Below are 20884 nucleotides of genomic sequence, written 5' to 3'. Positions count from 1 at the left end.
TCAGTAGTTAAGAGCACCGGCTGCTCTTCCAGAGGTCCTGAGTTCAATTCCCAGCAACCATATGGTGGCTCACAACCATCTGTAATGAGATCTAGCGCCCTCTTCCGCTGTGTGGGCATACACGGAGGCAGAATGTTGTATATATAATAAATGAGTAAATCTTTAAAAAAAATATCAAAGGACAATTCTGACATGGAAGGAGAAAAATCCTTGAGTAACAATCTATGGAAAATTGAAACATGCCATATACCATAAGGAAGCTGAATCTCATACCTGGGTCACTTTACAGGAAAACTGATTCTATTTCTAAAGCAAGCTAATGGCTTACATTTTAAAAACAGTGAGGTGTTTCTAGACTAAAATCATTTGGAGAATTACATGTCCTTTTGACACCAAAGGACAAATTCTCATTGTCTAGAGATTTTATTCAGAGCGAAGATAGTAATTTTTGAATTGAATAGCATGAATATTCGTTCCCTTAATTACCATTTTGTCCTTCTCATCATTTCTACCCTAACGATCTCTATGGCTTTTCATCCTTGATTTCTCAACTTTTATTGGGCTGGAAATTCACAGATACAGTCTGTAAAACTAGGCGATGAGCTGTTTCTCTTGATTACTCATTGTGTGAGCTATTTTAGGGAACATCCATATTGACCCAATCACCAGCATGAACCTAATTTCTAGTTAGTCTGTAACCTCTGGGCTCTGGTCACCATCTGTAAATGCCTGTGTCAGAAGTTCCAAAACCGTGGGACAGCACTTTCTCCTTCCCACCTCCTTAGATGGGAGAAGGGGGAAAGATACAGTTATGTTAACTATTTCAGGCTTAAGACTTCTGCTATAAATCACTCAAAAAAAAAAAAACAGAAAAAAAAACAAAACAATAAAGAAAAACCCAACTCAAACACAAAATCCAGTGGAGAGAGTAATGTTTCTCACAAGCCTGCCACTAGGAACCAGTACTATCAAGCTTTTGGTAACACTTTCTTGAATTTTTTTGTTCTATTTTGTTAAATTGAGATGAATTTCAAGGCACAATTTCATTTCACTCATATCTACCTCAGCATCCATGCCCACACAGATAGTTTCTTTTTCACTGCTGGCTTCTTCTTCTTTGGGGATTGTGGTGCTGAGGACTGAAGCCAGGGCCTTGGGCACACCTAGGTGGTGCTTCAGCACTGAGCTACATTTCAGGACCTATCACTGCCTCTCGCAAAACGAGTAACTAAGACTCTACAACTTCTTGAACACTTCTAACTTACCTTTTTCAGAGTTTCTCCTCTCAGCATCCAAATGAGGTTTACACGTTCTTTTTGGTGCTCATCTTTATAATCCTTTAAATCCAGGTTGTAAGGCACTAGTTTGCTTTTCCTGCAGAATGACCTAAGTTCTAGGTATCTGCTTCCTCGTGGTGCAGCTTGTTCCTATTTACTGTGAGTACTCAAAGCTTTTCTACACAGTATCGGCATCCAGATCAGAAGATGACAAGTGACCATTATCTCACAAGTGTCTTTTTGTCTGAGAAACCAGAAAATACCTAAAATCAGGCACAAAGTGATCGTGACATGTAGAAGATCAACTAGAAGACACAGTTTGCTTCTAAAAATGGAATATAAATAAGCAAATACAGAAAAGTCACACCTGCTCTCTTCCTTTTACTAGCTTAAGTGGTTACAAACAGAAGCAGTTTCTAGTCTCTGCTTACAGTGGGTGGTCAATAAAGCTGCTGACTATCCTATTCCTGCCCACCATAAAAGGTCTAAAAAGGTAAGGGTGAGGCCTGGATAATTAAGTAATAACTGCAACAATACAAGGAAAAGAACATAGATATTTCCTAAACTTAAGCACCTGGAACAAGCTTACTCAGGTTGAACTGGCTAGGAAAATGTGTCACACATATTTCTGATGGTTGTTATCACAAGCAGACAGGTACAGACATCCTCCGTTAGCGCTCATTCCCAAACTTGCCACTACCACAGAGTTCCAGCTCTTGGCATGGTTGTCGGCACATAACGAAGGCTGTCTCTTGGTAAGAGCTGAAGCTGAGTCATGGCTTGTGCTCCTCTGGCTGAATCCATGCCTTTACTCTAAGAGCCTCTGTTCTGCCTTCCTGGTCCACTCGACATGATCAGTGGGCAGTGCGGAGACCTTGCTGCACCCTTATCTCTGACAAGTCACATCTACCAGTAGTCTATACTCAGCAAGAAGAGCAAATGAACTACACAATTTGAGTTAGGCCCAAAGGAAAAACATAACACATGCATACTGTATTAGAGCTATGCTGGAAACCATGTTGTATACTCCATTTATTTATCAAAAATGACTGTCCAGAGAGATTATTTGCCCTAAATTACAGCAGCAACAAGGCAATGTGAAACAAGGCAAAATGTGAGCTCTAGTGTCTTTTCTGAGGAAACAGTACATTACGGAAAACTATTAATCACGAAGAACTACCATTAATAAATTCCAACTGTCTTTGTTCTAGCCAGACTGTCTACAGAGAGAGGACAGGGAAAGCCACTATGATCACATTCAACTATGGGAACCCAATGTACTGACTACTGGGTGAGGGCATCATGTCATCCTTAAGGGTCCAGAGGGGAGGCAGCTCTGCTATGCAGGCCCAGAGTCCAGATGCTTGAAGGACCTGAGCTGTGTTTAAATGTTTACTTAAAACACTTATACTTCAGTACCGGCTCCATTTATGCACAGCTAAATGTAATTATCATTCCACTGAAAACAATGAAACAGAACACAGAAACAAAGGGGACAAGTTTTTCAGTTATTTAATAAATATTGACATAAAGCCCATTAAGTATTAGGCGCAGCTATAACATTGGAGATATAATAGAGTTTAACAAATACAAACAGCTGGGCAATGGTAGCTCACACCTTTAATCCCAGCACTCAAGAGGCAGAGGCAGGCGGATTTCTGTGAGTTTGAGGCCAGTCTGGTCTACAGATCAAGCTTCAGGACAGCTAGGACTGTTACACAGAGAAACCCTGTCGCCAAACAAACCAAAAACAAAAAGAAAAACAAACCAAAAACAATAAAACAAAAACAAAGTTCCTTTAAGAAGTATATAATCCAGTGGGGGGGGGGGAATGAACAGTGTGTGATACAGCTCTTAAGTACCATGAAAGAAACATTTAAAAAAAGAGAATATGGAGCCTTGGTGTAAGGTGTGAGTGGAAGGGTAGTTTAAACAGTTCATCAGGGAGGCCTCATGATAAACGGCATTTGAACAAAGGTGAAGGTGGAAAGCCAAATATTATCATAGGAAGAAGGCATAGGACAGCAGATGAAAAGGCCTTGAAACCAAAGTATTCTTGGACTGCCCAAGGAAGCACAAGGTCGGCGCGGCTGAGCAGAGTAAACACAGAGGAAACAGTCAGGAGAAATCTCACATATAACTGGGATCACATTCTGTAGGGCCGTACACAGCACTCTAAGGACTCCAAGTCTTTTCTGTGCAAAATCAGTCGACAAAGGAGTGGCATGAGTGACCTTTTTAATTTTGAATGGCCTGCTCTGTTTACTGTATTAAGAACAATGTATGAGTTGCACACATACAGAAGCAAGAAAACCAAGGAGGAGGCTACTGTAGAAACTCTGGTGAAACACAATGACTTGGACCAGTGTTACTGTGATGGGGCAAGTACTGTAAAACAGTTGTATTCTGAGTATATTGTAAGGGAAAACTAATGAAGACCACACACAGCTTGCATAAGAAAGAGTAGAGAGTGACTACGTAGTGTTTGGTGAAAATAAGTTAGACAAACATGGCATTTACTGAGATGAATAAGCATACAGTAAGACACATTTATTGTTTATTTGTTTACAATGGATTGGCTACTGTGAGTGTGTGTGTGCACATGCCTTTTAGGAGGTGGAGGGAAGACAGGCTTTAGGTGTGCTACCTGTAATGCTAAGTATAGTAGTGGACACTGTAAACCTAGGTAGGAGGATCAGAAATTCAAGGTCATTCATTCTTGGCTAGAGAGTTTAAGGCCAGCATGGATTACAGAATACTCATCTCCAACAACACAAAACAAAACAAAACTGGGAAACCACTTAGAAGAGTAGCAACTAATCCACAAGATAGTTTGGAACACATCAAGGAGTGGAATAAGGAGAATGACAGATAAACTCTGAAGGTATACACATGGCATCATTGCCAGTGGAGTGAGAAAGGATGAGAGGAATAGAGAAGAGTCAACGATTTCTACAAGGTTTGGGGGCAGAACTGTCATTAACTCATAGTGGGGACAGTATAAAAAGAGTGAATCTGTGGGAAACCAAGCATATAGAAATGTCACTGATGCAGCCAAACTTAGGAATTTGAAGTTTAGAGATGAGGTCAGGAGTCAGAGAAATAAATTTCAAAATTGTCCATATAAAGATGACATTTGAAGTCACCGGAGAAAGCTCAAAGGAGCAAGGGGGAGGAAAGACAGAAAACAAGGACTGATCGTGGGATGCCCAATGTAAGCATGGGAGGAGATGGAGATAAACATGGAAGACACTAAGAAGTTGAAAAGGCACTTTAAAAAACGATGGATCACTTATATTAAATTCTGTTGATAATTAGGACGAAGTTTGAAAATGACGATGAATTTTGCAAATTGGAACCCACTGGTGACTTTGAAAAGAATTTCTTTTCAGAGACAGCCTTGCTAGGTAGCCCTGTCTCCACCTCCCTAATGTTTGGAGAACAAGCATGCATCACCACACCCAATTTGAAGAAGATTTTCACTAAAATGGCAAAGGCAGATTGCTAACGTGTAAGCAAGACAGCATGAGAAGCAGCAGTAAGCTCAGGGAACTCAGTATTTTGTTGTAAATGGAAGCAAAAAAGTTTAGTAGCAACTGAGAGGGCTTGTCAGGTAAGTCGAGGTGGTTTTTAGTTGGCTGATTCTTGGTTTTTAGAAACAGGGTTAATTTGTGTAGTCCTGGCTGTCTTGGAACTAGCTCTGTAGCTCTGTAGACCAGGCTGGCCTTGAACTCATAGAGATCCTGTCTCTTAAAGGTGTGTGCCACCACCATCCAGCAAGTTGGTTGGTTTTCAATATGGAACAAATTATAGCAGGTTTGTGTACCTATAGAAATATTTTAATTGTTAGAAAAATTTGTTTTGTTTTTTAAAACAGGGTTTCTCTGTGTAGTCCTGGATGTCCTAGAACTCATTCTGCAGGCCAGGTTGGCCTCAAACTCTTGAGATCCACCTGCCTTTGCCTCCTGAGTACTGGGATTAATGGTGGGAGCCACCTAAGGAGAAGTACAGAGGCAATGTCTTTAAGGCGACAGGAGGAAACTCACTTTAGTCAAAGCTTGGGAAAAGATGGGAAAACAGACAGCTCCATCACAGCAGCAGGATTACATAGATACAATCAGGTGTGTAGAAACCGGTGAAGTTCCCTTTGGTCTATTTTTTCAGGCAAACAGAAGCCTTGTCAAATAAAAATGATGAGAAAATACTTACAGAATATGAAGAGGATTATACAAGCAGTATTCATTCTCTTATTTTAAAAATTATTTTTATGTATGTGGGTGTTTCATCTGCATGCATGTCTATGCACCATATGCATGCAGTGTCTGGGCCTCAAGAGGGCGTCAGATCACTGGTCCTGGAGTTTCAGATGATTGTGAGCTGCCACGTGGGTGCTGGGAATTTCACCCAGCTCTGCTGGAAAAGCAGTGTTCTTAATCATTGAGCCATCTCTTCAGTTCCCTGTGTTCACTTAGTTTTTTTTCCAATTTAAATGCCTGCCATCTACCCTATTTATCCACTCACTCACTCACTCACTCACTCACTCACTCACTCACTCACTCAATTTTGTACTATTATCAAACTCCCAGCTGTAACTATGCTAAGCAAACACTGAGGTACATTCCCCAACCATAGCCTACTTTAAATTTTGGGCCCAAGTTTAGTCGTTTTCCTCACTGCAAAACCCTATTCCTGCCCCACAAACCATAATCCATCTCTTTATGATCTGCCTGTTATCTCAGCCTCTTTTAAAGGTCTCTGTTTATCTAGAAACGTGATTAAAATTTACCCTGTTAAATTAAAAAACTTGTCTTAGTTAGGGTTTCTATTGCTGTGATTAAACACTATGACCAAAAGAAAGTTCAGGAGGAAAGGGTTTATTTATTTATATGGAAGCTAATGCTTCCATAACACAGTTTATCATCAAAGAAAGTCAGGACAGGAACTCAAGCAGGGCAGGAGCTAATACAGAGACCATGAAGGTGCTCCTTATGGCTTGCTCAGTCTGCTTTCTACTAAAAGGCAGGACTATCAGCCCAGGGGTGGCCCCATACACAATAGGCTAGGCCCTCCCCCATCAACCACCAATTATGGAAATGCCCCCAAAGACTTGTCTACACTCAGATCTTATGGGGATATTTTCTCAACTAAGGGTCCCTTCTCTCTGGTAACTCCAGCTTGTGTCAAGCTGATACAAAACTAGCCAGGACAACAGTCTCACAAAATTTGGAACAAAAAAACCGACCTTAGATTTCAGATTTCCCTCCAAAACAAATGTATCACTTCAAACAGAATTCACCACACTGCCCAGTGTGACAGGTTAGACTTAGGCTTCTCCTTGGACACATGCTACTTCTCTGAGTTCTGTAGCTCCACAAAGATACAGCCATTGGCCACCGTTAACATATGACCAAATTGCAATGCAAGCGGTGGTTTGAATGAGAATGTTCCCCATAGGTTCATAGATTTGAATGCTTGGTCACAGGGAGCAGGCATTATTAGGAGGTGTGGCTTTGTTGGAGTAAGTGTGACCTTACTGGAGCAAGTGTGTCACCGGGGTTGGGCTTTGGGGTTTCAAATGCTACATCCAAGCCCAGTGGCTCTCTCTTCCTGCTACCTGAGGATCCGGATGTAGAACTCTCAGCTACCACCTCGCATCATGTCTACCTGTGTGCCACCATGTTCCCAGCTGAGACAATAATGGATTAAACCTCTGAAACTGGAAGCCTGCCCCAATGAAACGTTTTCTGTTAGAAGAGTTGCTGTGGACAGCCACAAATATCATAAAATATCTCGGAGTAACTCTAACCAAACAAGTGGAAGACTTGTATGACAAGAACTTTAAATCTTTGAAGAAAGAAATTGAGGAAGACAAAAGGAAGTGGAAAGATCTACCATGCTCTTGGGTAGGCAGAATTAACATAGTAAAAATGGCATTCTTAACAAAAATAATCTCCATTGGGCATTCAATGCAATGCCCATCAAAATCCCAGCAAAATTCTTCAAAGACCTCAAAAGAATGGTACTCAACTTCATTCGTAAAGCAAAAAACTCAGGATAGCCAAAACAATCCTGGACAATAAAAGAACTTCTGGAAGCATCACAGTCCCTGACTTTAAACTCTGCTACAGAGGTACAGTACTGAAAACAGCCTGGTATTGGCATAAGAACAGACAGGAGAACCAATGGAACTGAATAGAAGACCCGGAGATCAATCCACTCATCTTCGAACACCTGATCTTTGATAAAGAAGCAAAAAATATCAAATAGAAAGAAGAAAGCATATTTAACAAGTGGTGCTGGCATAACTGGATATCAACATGTAGAAGAATGAAAATAGACCCATATCTATTATCATGCACTCAAGTCAAAATGGATCAAAGACCTCAGAATAAAGCCAGCCACACTGAACCTTATAGAAGAGAAAGTAGGAAATACACTTGAACACATTGGCACAGGGAACCACTTCCTAAATAGAACCCCAGGAGCACAGACACTGAGAGAAACAATTAATAAATGGGACCTCCTGAAACTGAAAAGCTTCTGTAAAGCAAAGGACATGGTCAACAAGACAAAATGACAGCCTACAGAATGAAAAAAGATCTTCATTAACCCCACATCAGACAAGTCTGATCTCCAAAATATACAAAGAACTCAAAAAATTGGACACCAAAAGATCACATAATCCAATAAAAATAAAATGGAATACAGACCTAAACAGAGAACTCTGAACAGAGGAATCTAAAATGGCTGAAAGACACTTCAGGAAATGTTCAACATCCTTAGTCATCAGAGAAATGCAAATCAAAACAACTCTGAGATTCCATCTTACACCTGTAAGAATGGCCAAAATCAAAAATACTGATGACAACTTATGCTGGGGAGATTGTGGGGAAAAGGGAACACTTCTGCATTGCTGGTGGGAATGCAAGCTGGTACCAACCCCTTTGGATGTCAGTGTGGCGATTTCTCAGAAAATTAGGAAACAACCTTCCTCAAGACCCAGTAATACCACTTTTGGGTATATATCCAAAGGATGCTCAATCGTGCCACAAGGACATGTGCTCAACTATGTTCATAGCAGCTTTGCTTGTCATAGCCAGAACCTGGAAACAACCTAAAGGCCCCTCGATCAAAGAATGGATAAGGAAAATGTGGTACATTTACACAGTTGAGTACTACACAGCAGAAAAAAAATAACGACAGCTTGAATTTTGCAGGAAAATGTATGGAGCTAGAAAACATTATTTTGAGTGAGGTAACCCAGACACAGAGAGAAAATTATCACATGTACTCACTCATAGGTGGTTTTTAATCATAAAGCAAAGAAAACCAGCCTACAAACCACAATCCCAGAGAACTTAGACAACAATGTAGACACTAAGAGAGACTTACATAGATCTAATCTACATGGGAAGTAGAAAGTAGAAAAAGACAAGATGTCCTGAGTAAATTGGGAGCATGGGGACCTTGGGGGAGGGTTGAAGGAGATAGGGGAGAAGCAGGGAGGGGAGCAGAGAAAAATGTAGAGCTCAATAAATATCAATTAAGAAAAATAAAAATAAAATAAAAAAAAGAGTTGCTGTGGTCATGGTGTCTCTTCATAGCAACAGAACACTGGCTAAGATATCAATCTTGAAACATTTATTTATAGACTGAAATTGAAAGTCTTGAAGTTTTCTAATGACATTCAAAGGCCCAACTTTAATATCATTCTATTAACTTGAAATCAGACAAGTCAACTCACCTGTTTTCAGAAAACCAAACTTAAACAAAAAATTTGTGTGAGAATCAAAGAAACAGAAGTCAATACAACTTCTCCTAGGAAAGCAAATTTGTGTTAATACAAGAAAGCCATTTTTTTTTAAAAAAAATAAGGCAAAAACCTAAGTTTGAAGCCAACGTAGGCTACATGGCAAGGCTCTTGCCTAAAACACAAAAAGGAGAAGGGAAACAAAAACAAACAAAAAACCAAAGAATACATAATAATCATAGATGCAGAAAAAGCAATGGGGAAAACCCAGCAATATCAGGATAACAATCCTTAATAAGTTAGTAATAAAAGGGAACGAACATCATCAAACCTGATAAATCATAACTTTGCTCTTAAAGTAAGAAACACGACAAGGATGTCCACTTTGCCAGTTCTGCACAATGCTGTGCAGGGTGTTCTAATCATTTTATTTAGACAGGAAAAAGAAACAAATGGCTAATTGAAAAGAAGTAAGATTCTAAGATGACAAGATCCAATATATAAAACATTCTGGGCTGGGGCTGGAGAAATGGATCAGTGGATAAAAATGCTTGGTGGATCAGCCTGACGATCTGAGTTACATCCTTGATCCCACAGTGGAAGGAGGAAACCAACTTCTCAAGTTGTCCTCTCACCTCCACACATATCTGGTAGTACCCACAGTCAGTCTGTCACTCTCTCTCACACACATACCACAAACTAATAATTAATTAAAAATAATAAATAAAATTCTGGGCTGAGGAAGTAGTGAAGCTGCTAGTGCTTGCTCAGCACTCCCAGAGTCCTGGGTTCGATCCTCAGCACTTCATAACCTCACGAGCTCAAGGTCTTATGGCTGCTTATGCACGCTTTATATAGAAAGGCAGAGAAGAAAAGCTAGATGTTCTCAATATTGCAGGATTTCCTAAGTGCTCTGAGAAATGGAGACAATGCCTGGGGGAGAATTTCAAACTGATGAAACGGCAAAGTTGGATGAAACATGCTACATTTGGGAAATGAAGGACTGTGGGCCAGTTTGCAGGAGGCCCGAAGGAAAAGGCCACTATTGCTGCCCACAGATCATTGTCTGAATACTTCTTTTGTTCAGAATTCAGACCCAAGATCGAAGCCACAAATCCTGGAATCTCTAATGTAGACGTGGTTAAAACAAAAGAAAAACAACAACAGCTGAGTGAGACGCCAAACAGCTTAAGCAGCAGAGAAAGCAGCCATGCAGCAAGTAGTAAGGTGGTGAGGCAGAGGGAGGCATACAAGAAGGACGATCTCAGAACACACCAAAGACAGTCTCATGGTTGAATAAAGGGGAAAGAACAAGATGAGGAGCGGCAGCAGGAGGAGGGAGGGAAAACAACTATTTTATTTGGCTTAATTTTTTTGAGTCAGTCTCATGTAGACCAGCTGGCCTCAAACTCCTGATCCCTCTGCATCAGCCTCTCCATAGTACTGGGATTAGAGGTATGTACCACCACGCTCAGCTAAAAAATGTTTATCTGTCTTCTTGCAAATATGATAGAGGAAAGAGCCATGATCCAAACATCTTATCTGAGTTGTGTTTACTGTCTTCATTGGGTTTAATGTAGAATCTGGTCAGTCACTGCCCCCAGCTTCTCTTAGCCTTCAGTTTACTTAAAGTGGACACATATGTCTGGCACTCCTGAAACTGTATCAAATTTGTACATGTTTCCAAACATTTTAAAATGAAAAGGTACTCTTGTGTTCTCCTTACTCTGCAATTTGCTTTTGGTATGACAAGGCATTTTGAAGATGCTTCTGGCATTTTGCTTTCAGTTTGTGAGGTGATATTATCATGGTTACCGGCTGAAGACCCTGAGTTGAAAACTGTAAATATCTGTAGTTTATAAAGTAAACAAAAACAAAGTCTTGATGCTCCTTGCTTCGCATGGGGAAGACCCCTTTTGGAAGGGCTGTAGCTCAAGGTGTGCACTGTGAGGCTAAATCTGTTGACACAGGGGTGGATCCCAGTAGCTTCAGGTCGTCTTGTTGTTTTTCTATGTGACACAGCATTCTGCTGACATTTTTTAGCTGTGAAAAAGAGAAGCTAGCATGAGAAGTGTTTGGTTTTTTAAGTTTTTCAAAGTAGATATACATTAGTTTTTAGATAAACTGCAGAATTCTTCATTGTTAGCAAAGAAACATCAAATCAATGCATGTTCAAGAACCCTCTGTACCTAAGCACAATTTTTTTTCCTAAGCACAATTTTTGTATGTTTTAGCTGTAGTGTTTTTGAAGCTAAAAAATTACATATTAAAAAAGTCACATTGCAGGGAGGTGGTAGTGCATGCCTTTAATTCCAGCACTCCGGAGGCAGAGGCAGGTAGATCTCTGTGAGTTTGGAACCAGCCTGATCTACAACAGCTAGTTCCAGGTCAGGCTCCAAAGCTACAGAGAAAAACCCTATCTCAGAAAACCAAACCAACCAACCAAGCAAACAAAAACAGAAAAATAAATAAAAAAAAAATCACATCAACTAGGAGCTGGGGAGATGACTCAATGGTTAAGAGAACATAATGTTCTTGCAAAAGACCTGAGTTCAATTCCCAGCACCCACATCAGACAGCTCACAACTCCAGTTTCAGGTGATCTGATAGCCCTCGGACTCACCCCCTGATAAATAATAATTAAAATTTAAAAGTAAAATGGCTTTAAAAAGATTCTTAAAAAAAATCACACAAACTAAACTTTAGCATTGTACACATTTTAAGTGTACAGTTCAGCAATTAAGCATATTCACACTTTGTGAAACAGACTTCTAGGGCATTTTCATCCAGGAAAACTAAAACTCTGTACCCTTACATGACAATGCCTCACGTCCTCTTAACGCCAGCTTCCACAAAGTACTACTTTACTATTTCTGAGAACCTGACTACTTTCGGAAGCTCCCATGCACAGCACTGTAATACTTGCTTTTGGTGACTGCTTTATTTCACTTAGCACAGCGTTGCAACATGGGACAGGAATCCTTTCTGAAGCCTGAGAACCCTCTGCCGCAAGTGTGCACAGACTGTTAACCCTCCGTTCATCCACACACATACGGCTGTTCTGAGCGAAGTGCTTTCACACTTCTGGGTGGAAGCAGAGCTGCTAGATCACGGAGTCTTCTTTGAAAATGGTTGTGAATGGACTAAAAGCCACTGGGCTGTGTATTTTAAATTGGTGGCCTATTTATAGGAAATCATATCTAAATAGAACTATTAAAATATAAATCATTAAGAACAAATAAAATATATACTTACTTCAAGGATTCTGATCGAACTGGACAATTAATCAATGTAGTTAAATAACTTGTTAATCTTCTCATTCATGTAACTTAGACTCTTTTTCAATAGCCTGGCTAGAAGTGAAGGCCTTTGTTTATTTATTTTTTTGTGACATAGCCTAAGTGCTGTTTTTTGAATTAATTCATTCATTTTTAATTCATGTGTACTGGTGTTTTGCCTGCATGCATGTCTATGTGAAGGTATTGTATTTCCTGAAATTGGCGTCACAGACAATTGTGAGCTGCCATGTAGGTGCCAGGAATCGAACCTGGGTCCTCTGGAAGGGCAGTCAATGTTCTTAACTGCTGAGTCATCTCTCCAGACTACTAAGTGCTGATTTTAATCATTTAAAATTTTGCATCAAGAAATAATGTGAAAAAATAACAAATTTATAATAACCATGGCAATATTTATTTCCTTTGTTTTAGGTACGTCATTCAGCATTTTTTTTTTTTAAAGACAGACAAAGGAAGCAGAACTTTACTCCTTGATCTCATGTATATCTTTTGGAATTTAATCATCAGCACTGGGGGTGGGGGCAGAAGCAGGAGGATCTCTGAGTTCAAGGACAGCCTGGTCTGCAGAATGAGTGAGTTCCAGGACAGCCAGGGCTACAGAGAAATCTTGTCTTGGAAAAAAGAAAAAAAATTTAATCATAGTTATTTCACATAAAAAATATTAAAAAGTTAGAGTTTGACTTTTTGGCAGTAACAATTATATAGTTGTAATAAATCAGGGCTGAAGAGAAGACTTGGCAGCTACAAACACTAGCTGTTCTTTCAAAGGACTCAGGTTCAATATTACCTGCACTCCCTTGGCACATGACAACATCTCTAACTTCAGCCCCTGGGGATCTGATGCCTTCTTCTGGTCTCCAAAGGCAACGTACACACAACGTAAGACATACATTCAGGTAAACATATACATAAAGTTAAAAAAAACTCAAAAAAGTTAGAATAAAAATGAAATTAAAAGGTCCTGTCTTCAATGTCACTGACTGAGAAAAAAAGTAAAAGAAGCAGGAGGAAAAACCCATTTTAAAGTACACCAAATCCAAACCTGCTTCACCTCTAATTACTATATAAAATTAGAAAAGCCAACAGCAATACAGACAACCATTAATGCTCAGAAGCCCCTTCCTCTTCTGCTTCATCCAGACACTTTCAATACTGTCAAGACTCAAAAGCATGATTTTAGCAGGATGAGAGTAATATAACCTCAAAGACTTCTCATGAGTATCTCTAATTAGACAAAGAACGCTAAATGAAAATTAAAAAAAAATCCAGCAAAAACTAAGAAACACTACTTTCTAATCACTTTTAAAATAACTGGTTCCAGTGGCTCATACTAAATGCGAGACAAGTTTGGCATTCAACTTTCCGTGCTGGTCCCAAGGCAGATACCTAACTATAGACAGTTACTATGTGGGGCTGGTTTCCTTCAGCTAATAATACATCTTATACACTTTAACAGCTTTCCTGAATCATTTTTTGTGGTTGATTGTAAAGGAAGGTGGAAATACTACCAGTCATTGGCACTGATTTCAGACTCTTATTGTAGACTTTTTTTTGAAGTCCGTCTATGTACAGAAGCAAAATTACGAATAGCATTTCGAAGAGTCGCGTTCCCCTCAGAGATATCAGAAGAGTTGATGACTGAATGTAAGGCCCGGTTATATGCTGCAAATGAAGGATTGTACAACAATGAATAAAGTCAGATTCTATACAATTCTCCTACTTCTTTTTCCTATCAGTAACTTCTTTACCCAAAATGCCACTGAATAAACGTTTATTGAATACGTAGAATAGAGCAAGCACTCTGTAAGCAAAGAAAAAAGAATACAGAAAATGGCAGAAGAGTTAAAGTTGCAGGGCAGTACTTCCACACCACAGGCACATACAAACGGTCACAATAATAGGAAGACAGATATGAACCAACAACTAGGGAACACTGGACAGATTTGAGAAGCTGTGCCATTTAAAGTGGGCTTTGGGGATTAACAGGAGGAGAGAAAAGGTATTACAGGTAGAGAACAAAGCGGGTGAGATGCAGAAGTGTACGAAGAAGTTTGGTGAGGCCGCAGTGTGGCCTGAGACCAGAGAGAAGTACATAAAATATATCATGCTTTCACTGTTATGAGGAGAAGTTTAAAGTAAGGGAATGATAAGATTCATAGGATGGACACATTCATATCACAGAGATGAAGTACACCAACAATGGAAACACTGGCAACATTTTCAGTGTTCCTATGTTCTATAAGTCCATTTAGTGATGGACAAGAAACATTAGCAACTACTAGAATGATTCTATTCTCTCAGCTTGGGACAGTTTTTTTTGTTTGTTTGTTTGTTTTCCCAGACAGGACAACTGTCTATGTAACAGTTCTGGACTTAAGCTTTATAGACCAGGCTGGCCTAAGACTCACAGAGATCTGCCTACCTCTGCCTCCCAAGTGCTGGGGTTAAAGGTGTGTGCCATCACCGCTTGGCTACTTGGGACTCTTGACAGAGATCCTTATCCTTCTCTGTTTCACCAGCGGAATAAACAGTCTAATGATGTGGGATTCCCCTCTGTATGCTGTGAATATGTTTTATTGTCATTGGTTAATAAAAAAGCTGTTTTGGCCAGTGGCTTAGCAGAACAGAGCAAGGCACAAATTCTAAGCAGACAGAAGAAGAAAGAAAGCAGAGGCAATGAGACGCCATGTAGCCACTACTTGGAACCTTGCTGGTAGGCCACAACCTCATGATGATGCACAGATTAATAGAGATGGGTTAATTTAAGATATAAGAGCTAGCAGGCAATATGCCCAAGTGATTCGTCAAGCAGTGTTGCAATTAATATAGTTTCAGTGTGATTATTTCAGATCTGGGTGGCCAGAAAATGAATGAATAAATAGCCTCTGCCTAGAGCCTAATATGGATATATGCTTGTAAGTCTTTATTAGACGCCGTTAAAATATGCGAATAACACTCTTAATTTAGCCATAAAGGACAAACTCTTAATAATGTTCAATTAGGGGAAGATCTGGAGCCCAGGTCCTCTTATAGATAATGTAATGAGTTGGAAATGCTTTTCTATCATAAAAAGGACTAACCAGAAATGAAACTATAACAACTTTCATTGTCTCACATAGTTGTTTTATAAAGGTATATATAAAATTCTCTTATATATAAATATATAGTAAGTTCTTAAATTCTAAATAACCATAATCACTATACACACACACATACACACACAAAAAATTTTAATTACTATTAGGACTTAATAGCAATTCCTTAAGATACTTACCTCTGTAGTTTTTATAGAAAATGCAATTGTTGGCACAGGTATCAGGATGAGCATCCCAAAAATCAGGACCACAACAACATAGTGGAGGTAAAGTGATATTATACAGCTTCATTTTCTCCTGGACCTGGGCTCGCAAAGCTTCTACATATCTATAAAAGTACAGTGTGGTCAGGTCAATCAACGACTAGGAGAACAAGCATAAATCCTGATTTTATACCGCTTTTCACTGCTCTGTACCCCGAGTCTTCCTATGTAGTAGGAAATAGCATAACACAGTGCTAGTCTCAAGATGTACTAGCCAATCAAACAGCGATGGAGTATCCAACCTATATGAGGAAAAGTATGAGAAGACAAACCAAAAGTGTCTGTCTTTCTTTCTCTCTCTTTGGTTTTGAAACAAGGTTTATGTATGTAGCCCTGGCTGTCCTGGAACTTGCTCTGTACACCAGGCTAACCTCTAACTCAGAGATCCTCTTGTTTCTGCCTCCTGAGTGCTGGAATTAAAGGTGTGCACCACCACTGCCTAGCTACACCAAGTCTCCTAAGGAATGTGAGAAAGCCTACTTTCTGTCTCTTCTAGAGCGAGAATTTCACACAGAATGTTTAAATTCACCTTACATATTCTTTTTCTCTCTGGTGCTGTTTCTCTCTGGCTCCTTCCATTTCTTCAAGCTGTAGCTGGGCTAAGACATCACTTATCTTCTGCTCTGAACAAGGGTCTTCAGGGCAGTGCGCTCTCAGGAGCCTCTGCTCTTCAGCATGGCGCTGCTGCTCTTTCCTTCTCTTAATTCTGAAAATGAAACAAAACATACTTAGGAATTTTTAAAAGCTGTTATTTAAAATTAGCTTCCTTATACAAATAACTCAAGAAATTCCCTCAAAAAAGGACAACACAAAATCAATTTAGCAACCCAAGAACTTTTATTTATTTATTTATTTTGAGACAGTTTCTCTGTATAGCTCTGGCTGTTCTCGAACTCACAGAGATCCGCCTGCCTCTGCCTCCCTAGTGCTAGGATTAAAGGCGTGCCCTTCCCGCAAGAGCATTTTAAAAAGTGTTTGCGCTGGCTGACCTGAGTTTATCTATGTATGTTGGGGTTTTGCTTCCATATATGTCTGTGTGAGAATTGCCACATTCTCCGGAACTGAAGTTACAGACAGCTGTGAACTGTTATGTGGGAGCTGAGAATTGAAGTGGGGTCCTTTGGAAGAAAGGCCAGAGTGGCCAGTGCTCTTAACCACTGAGCCATTCTCCAGTCCCTAGTTTATCTTCTAATCTATAGAAATTGCCTCTCAAAGGGAAACGAGAAATTGTCAGTAAGACATTTTCTGTTAGAATCCCAGCACAAGAACAGGCTCAGGTTAAAACTGGTAGGCAGGACATTTGCCACTACCAAATGCTTTAACAGGTACCAGATTTGTCCTCACAACAAAGAAACTTAAAAGGCAAATACAATAAAATGAAATAAACAACAGCTTTCATGACACTACTATCAACCACAAAACCACAGTTGTCCCTAGAAGATGACAAACAAAAAAGCAATTCCAATTACTGCCAACCTTTAAATATTGCTAACCTAGGCAATAGCGCAGGGGGAGGAGAATTCAAATGGAACCTGGTAGATTTGAGTAAAACACATTTGTAATAGCAATACATTTACCAAACAAACGGTAAAAAATAAAACACAATGTTAAATATTGTCTTGGGGTTTCTACTCTGATAAACACCATAACCAAAAGCAAGTTGGGGGAGGAAAGGGTCTGTTTTCATTTTATAACTCGGAAGTCACAGTCCATCAGTGAGGGCAGTAACTCAAGGCAGGAACTAGAGGCAGAGATAGGAGCAGAAGCCATGGAGGAAGGCTAATTATTGGCTTTCGTCTCCTGGCTTGCTCAGACTGCTCTCTTAAATAATTTAGGCCCACCTGTCCAAAGTTAGCAGCACCTACAGTGAGGTGGGCCCTCCCACATCCATCATTAATCAAGAAAATATGCCAAAGACTTACCTATAGGCTAACCTTACAGAGGTATTTTCTCAATTAGATTCCCTTTACCAAAATGTGTCTAAGTTTGTGTTACACTGAAAAAAAAAAAACCCAAACAGTACAGATATCCAACCAAAGATTACCAAGTGTGGTGGCTTAAATGAGAATGGCCCCCACAGGGTCACAAATTTCAATGATTGATCACTATGGAGTGGCAATATTTCAAAAGATTAGGAGGTATGGTCCTGTGGGAGAAATTATTTAACTGAGGATGTGTTTTGATTTTCAAAAATCCTAAACCTGGCATGGTGGTGCATACCTTTAAACCCAGCACTTTAATCCCAGCAGGTAGATCTCTGAATTAGAGGCCAACCTGGACTACAGAGTGAGTTCCAGGATAGCAAGGACTACAGAGAATCCTGTCTCAAAAAAAAAAAAAAAAAAGGTTAAAGGCTCACAGTCTCTCTCAGTCCTCTCTCTTTCTCAACCCCCCCCCCTCTGTTTATGGACCAGGACGTAGACTCTCAGCTACTGCTCCAGTACCTGCCTGCATGCTGCTATGTTCCTCATCATGATGATAATGAACTAAACCTCTGAAACTGTAAAACCCCCAATGAAATGTTCTCTTTTATAAGAGTTGCCATGGTCATGGGTCTCTTCACAACAACAGAACAGTGACTACGACACCAAGTATGGAAAGAGGCAGGGAAGTAATTCGTTATGAGCAGAATAATCAAGATCATCTAACACTGTTGTGTTAGAATTACACAGAATGACATTCTCATGGTTATTAGTCATACAAAAATAAAATCTGCTGGGCATGGTGGCACATATACTCCTTGGCATCCAAGAGGCTGAAGCAGGAGAATCATCTCATGTGTGGCCAGCCTGAGCTATAGAGTGAGTTTCCAGGTCAGCCTGTGCTACATAGTGAGACCCTGTATTGAACAACAAGAAGTAACAGGAAAAAGACTGACATAAATCTTCCAGGGTTGAAAGACGCAATTTCTGAGAGAAAAATATGCTAACTACGATTTTGTCATATATGTAAATGTGTAAGCATAAAGACAGAAACTCTAAGATGAATCACAGCAAAGGGGGTGCTAATTAAAAAGATTAAATAGGTCAGATTAAAAATCTGGAAAACAAATTCCGCAGCCATATCTCCAAAAATGATATACAAATGGGCCAAGATGTGTGTGCAACAATAACATCACTCACTATCAAGAAAATACAAACCAAAATTACAACAAAGATAAAATCATCTAGCCAGGTATGGTGGTGCACACCTTTAATCCTAGCCCTTGGGAGGCAGAGGCAGGAGGATCTCTATTGAGGCCAGCCTGGTCTATATACTGAGTTCTAAGACAGCTATGTATAGAGACCTTGTTTCAACAAAAAAAAGATCATTTAATATCCAGCAGGATTGCTACATTAAAAACCCCAAAGAGCTGGGGATGTACTGCAGTGGGTGGAGTGCTTCCAAATAACTTATGAGAAAAAAAGAAGTGGAATTTAGAAGGAAAGTTTAACTCAGTGAAATGATTTATACAGCTACGAAGAATTTAGTTAAGGCTGGAGAGAGGGCTCAGGGGATAAGAAGAGCACTGGCTGCTCTTCCAGAGCACCCATTAGGTTTCCAACACTACATGGCAGCTCACACTGTCTGCTACTCCAGTTCTAAGGGATCAGATGCCCTTTCTGGCCTCTGCAGGAACACACATGGTACACAGATATACATGCAGCAAGATATCCATATACATAAAATAAATTTTTAAAAAGAGAGCATGTAGTAGGGAATTTCTACCATTAAATGCCTATATTAGAAAAATAAAATAAAAAGGGCCCCACATTGAAGACCTTAGCTTCTACTTTATAAAAAGAGAAAAATTAAGTTCAAGATAAGTATCAGAAAAGAAATAATAAAGGAAATATAGAGATTTGAAACAAATTGGAAAACAAAGATAACAGAAAAAATACTGAATTGAAAAGTTAGTTCTTTGATAACTGTTAAATCAGTCTAAATGTGGGGGGAAAGACACTAATTATTAATAAAAAAGTAAAATGCTATCATTACATGTGCTACTATAATATAGAAGGCTCGGGACAATTTCATGCCAAAAAAATTGACAACTTGGATGCAGTTACAATGTGAAAGGTATATATTATTAGACTCCCATATCAGCAATAATGAAACTGCAGTTAAGAGATTTTTCTCAATGAGAAGCACAAAACCACATGGGTTTACAGGCAAATTCTAACAAATGATTAAGGAAGAGATGAAACTAGCTGACACTCATCCAACAAGACTGACGAAGAAAACCTGCCTCTCAACTATTCTCTAACACTAGTATTACCCTTAGGCCCAAACAAATACACCCCCAAATCAGAAAACACAGAAGTGCAAGTTAGTATCTCTCATCATACACATGACAAAGTAATATATTTTGTCTGTTTTCTCTTCTGGAGCTGAGGACTGAACCCAGGGCCTTGTGCTCGACTACTCAACTAAATCCCCAGCTGCTATTCTGTCTATTTTTGGTCTGCTATGATACTGCATTGAAATGTCCGTTTATGTTGGCAGCATACAGGAGTGCACATTTAGCTTGAGGCATCAATGATGTGCCCTGCAAACTTACTCAATTAACCTTAAAACTCCACTGGAGTTTTACAAAGTGATCACGTCATTTTCAGATAAAGGCAACTTTAATCACTACTTCTTTAAGTTGTTTTATTTCGTTGTCTTGCCAGACTGCACTGACTAGAACTCTAGTATGACTTGAATAGATGTGAAGAGAACGGGCAGCCTTGGATTTGGAAAGAAAGCATTTAGCCTTTCATATCAAGTATATTAGTGGTAAGATTTTCAATAGATGTTCTGTGTCAAAAAAAGTTCCCTTCTCCTCCCAGTTTGTTGAAAAGGTTTTTAAAATTTTTTAATAGGTATTGGATTTTGCATGTGGTCATGCACGAGGTCACTCCCTCTCTAACTCCATTTCTCCTTTTGAATGCTAAACCAATTCTGTCCCTGGGGTACAACCCACCTGGTAATATTATGCTGCTCTCTTAATATGTTGTTTGATTTTCTTTGCTCAGAACGCTGATAGAGTTGTGAGTAGTAAAAACTGTGTTTATAATATTTCAGGTAGAAATAACTTTTGGGAACTGAACTAGAGGCAATTCATATTACATTTTTGCAAGTAATTTGTCTCTATTTTGTTCATGTCCTTAGTTTGTGCAAGGCTAAATTTAAGAAATACCTGGGTTGGATCTACATCTTATCTGTGCTTGTAGTAATTGGT

At 39.5% G+C, this 20884-nt stretch overlaps 1 protein-coding gene across 9 annotated transcripts in view; it reads right to left on the bottom strand.

Annotated features, from left to right (window-relative positions):
• Positions 1-2773: 2773 nt before the first annotated feature.
• Ccdc15 (coiled-coil domain containing 15) overlaps positions 2774-20884 on the bottom strand; it is an 85496-nt gene continuing 67385 nt past the window's right edge. For all 9 annotated transcript variants that reach the window (XM_075966351.1, XM_075966352.1, XM_075966350.1 and 6 more), the window contains 4 exons: positions 16211-16387; positions 15598-15746; positions 13832-13985; positions 2774-11070 (listed from right to left, as the gene is read on the bottom strand). In XM_075966351.1, the coding sequence (XP_075822466.1) occupies positions 13858-13985; positions 15598-15746; positions 16211-16387 (454 nt within the window). In that variant the 3' untranslated portion in view covers positions 2774-11070; positions 13832-13857. The remainder of the gene's footprint in view (positions 11071-13831; positions 13986-15597; positions 15747-16210; positions 16388-20884) is intronic.

Source organism: Microtus pennsylvanicus, chromosome 3 (genome assembly GCF_037038515.1).
Source record: "Microtus pennsylvanicus isolate mMicPen1 chromosome 3, mMicPen1.hap1, whole genome shotgun sequence".
Classification (NCBI taxonomy): Eukaryota; Metazoa; Chordata; class Mammalia; order Rodentia; family Cricetidae; genus Microtus; species Microtus pennsylvanicus.
The sequence above is the reverse complement of the archived record's forward strand: the minus strand, read 5'-3'. Positions and strand labels throughout refer to the sequence as shown.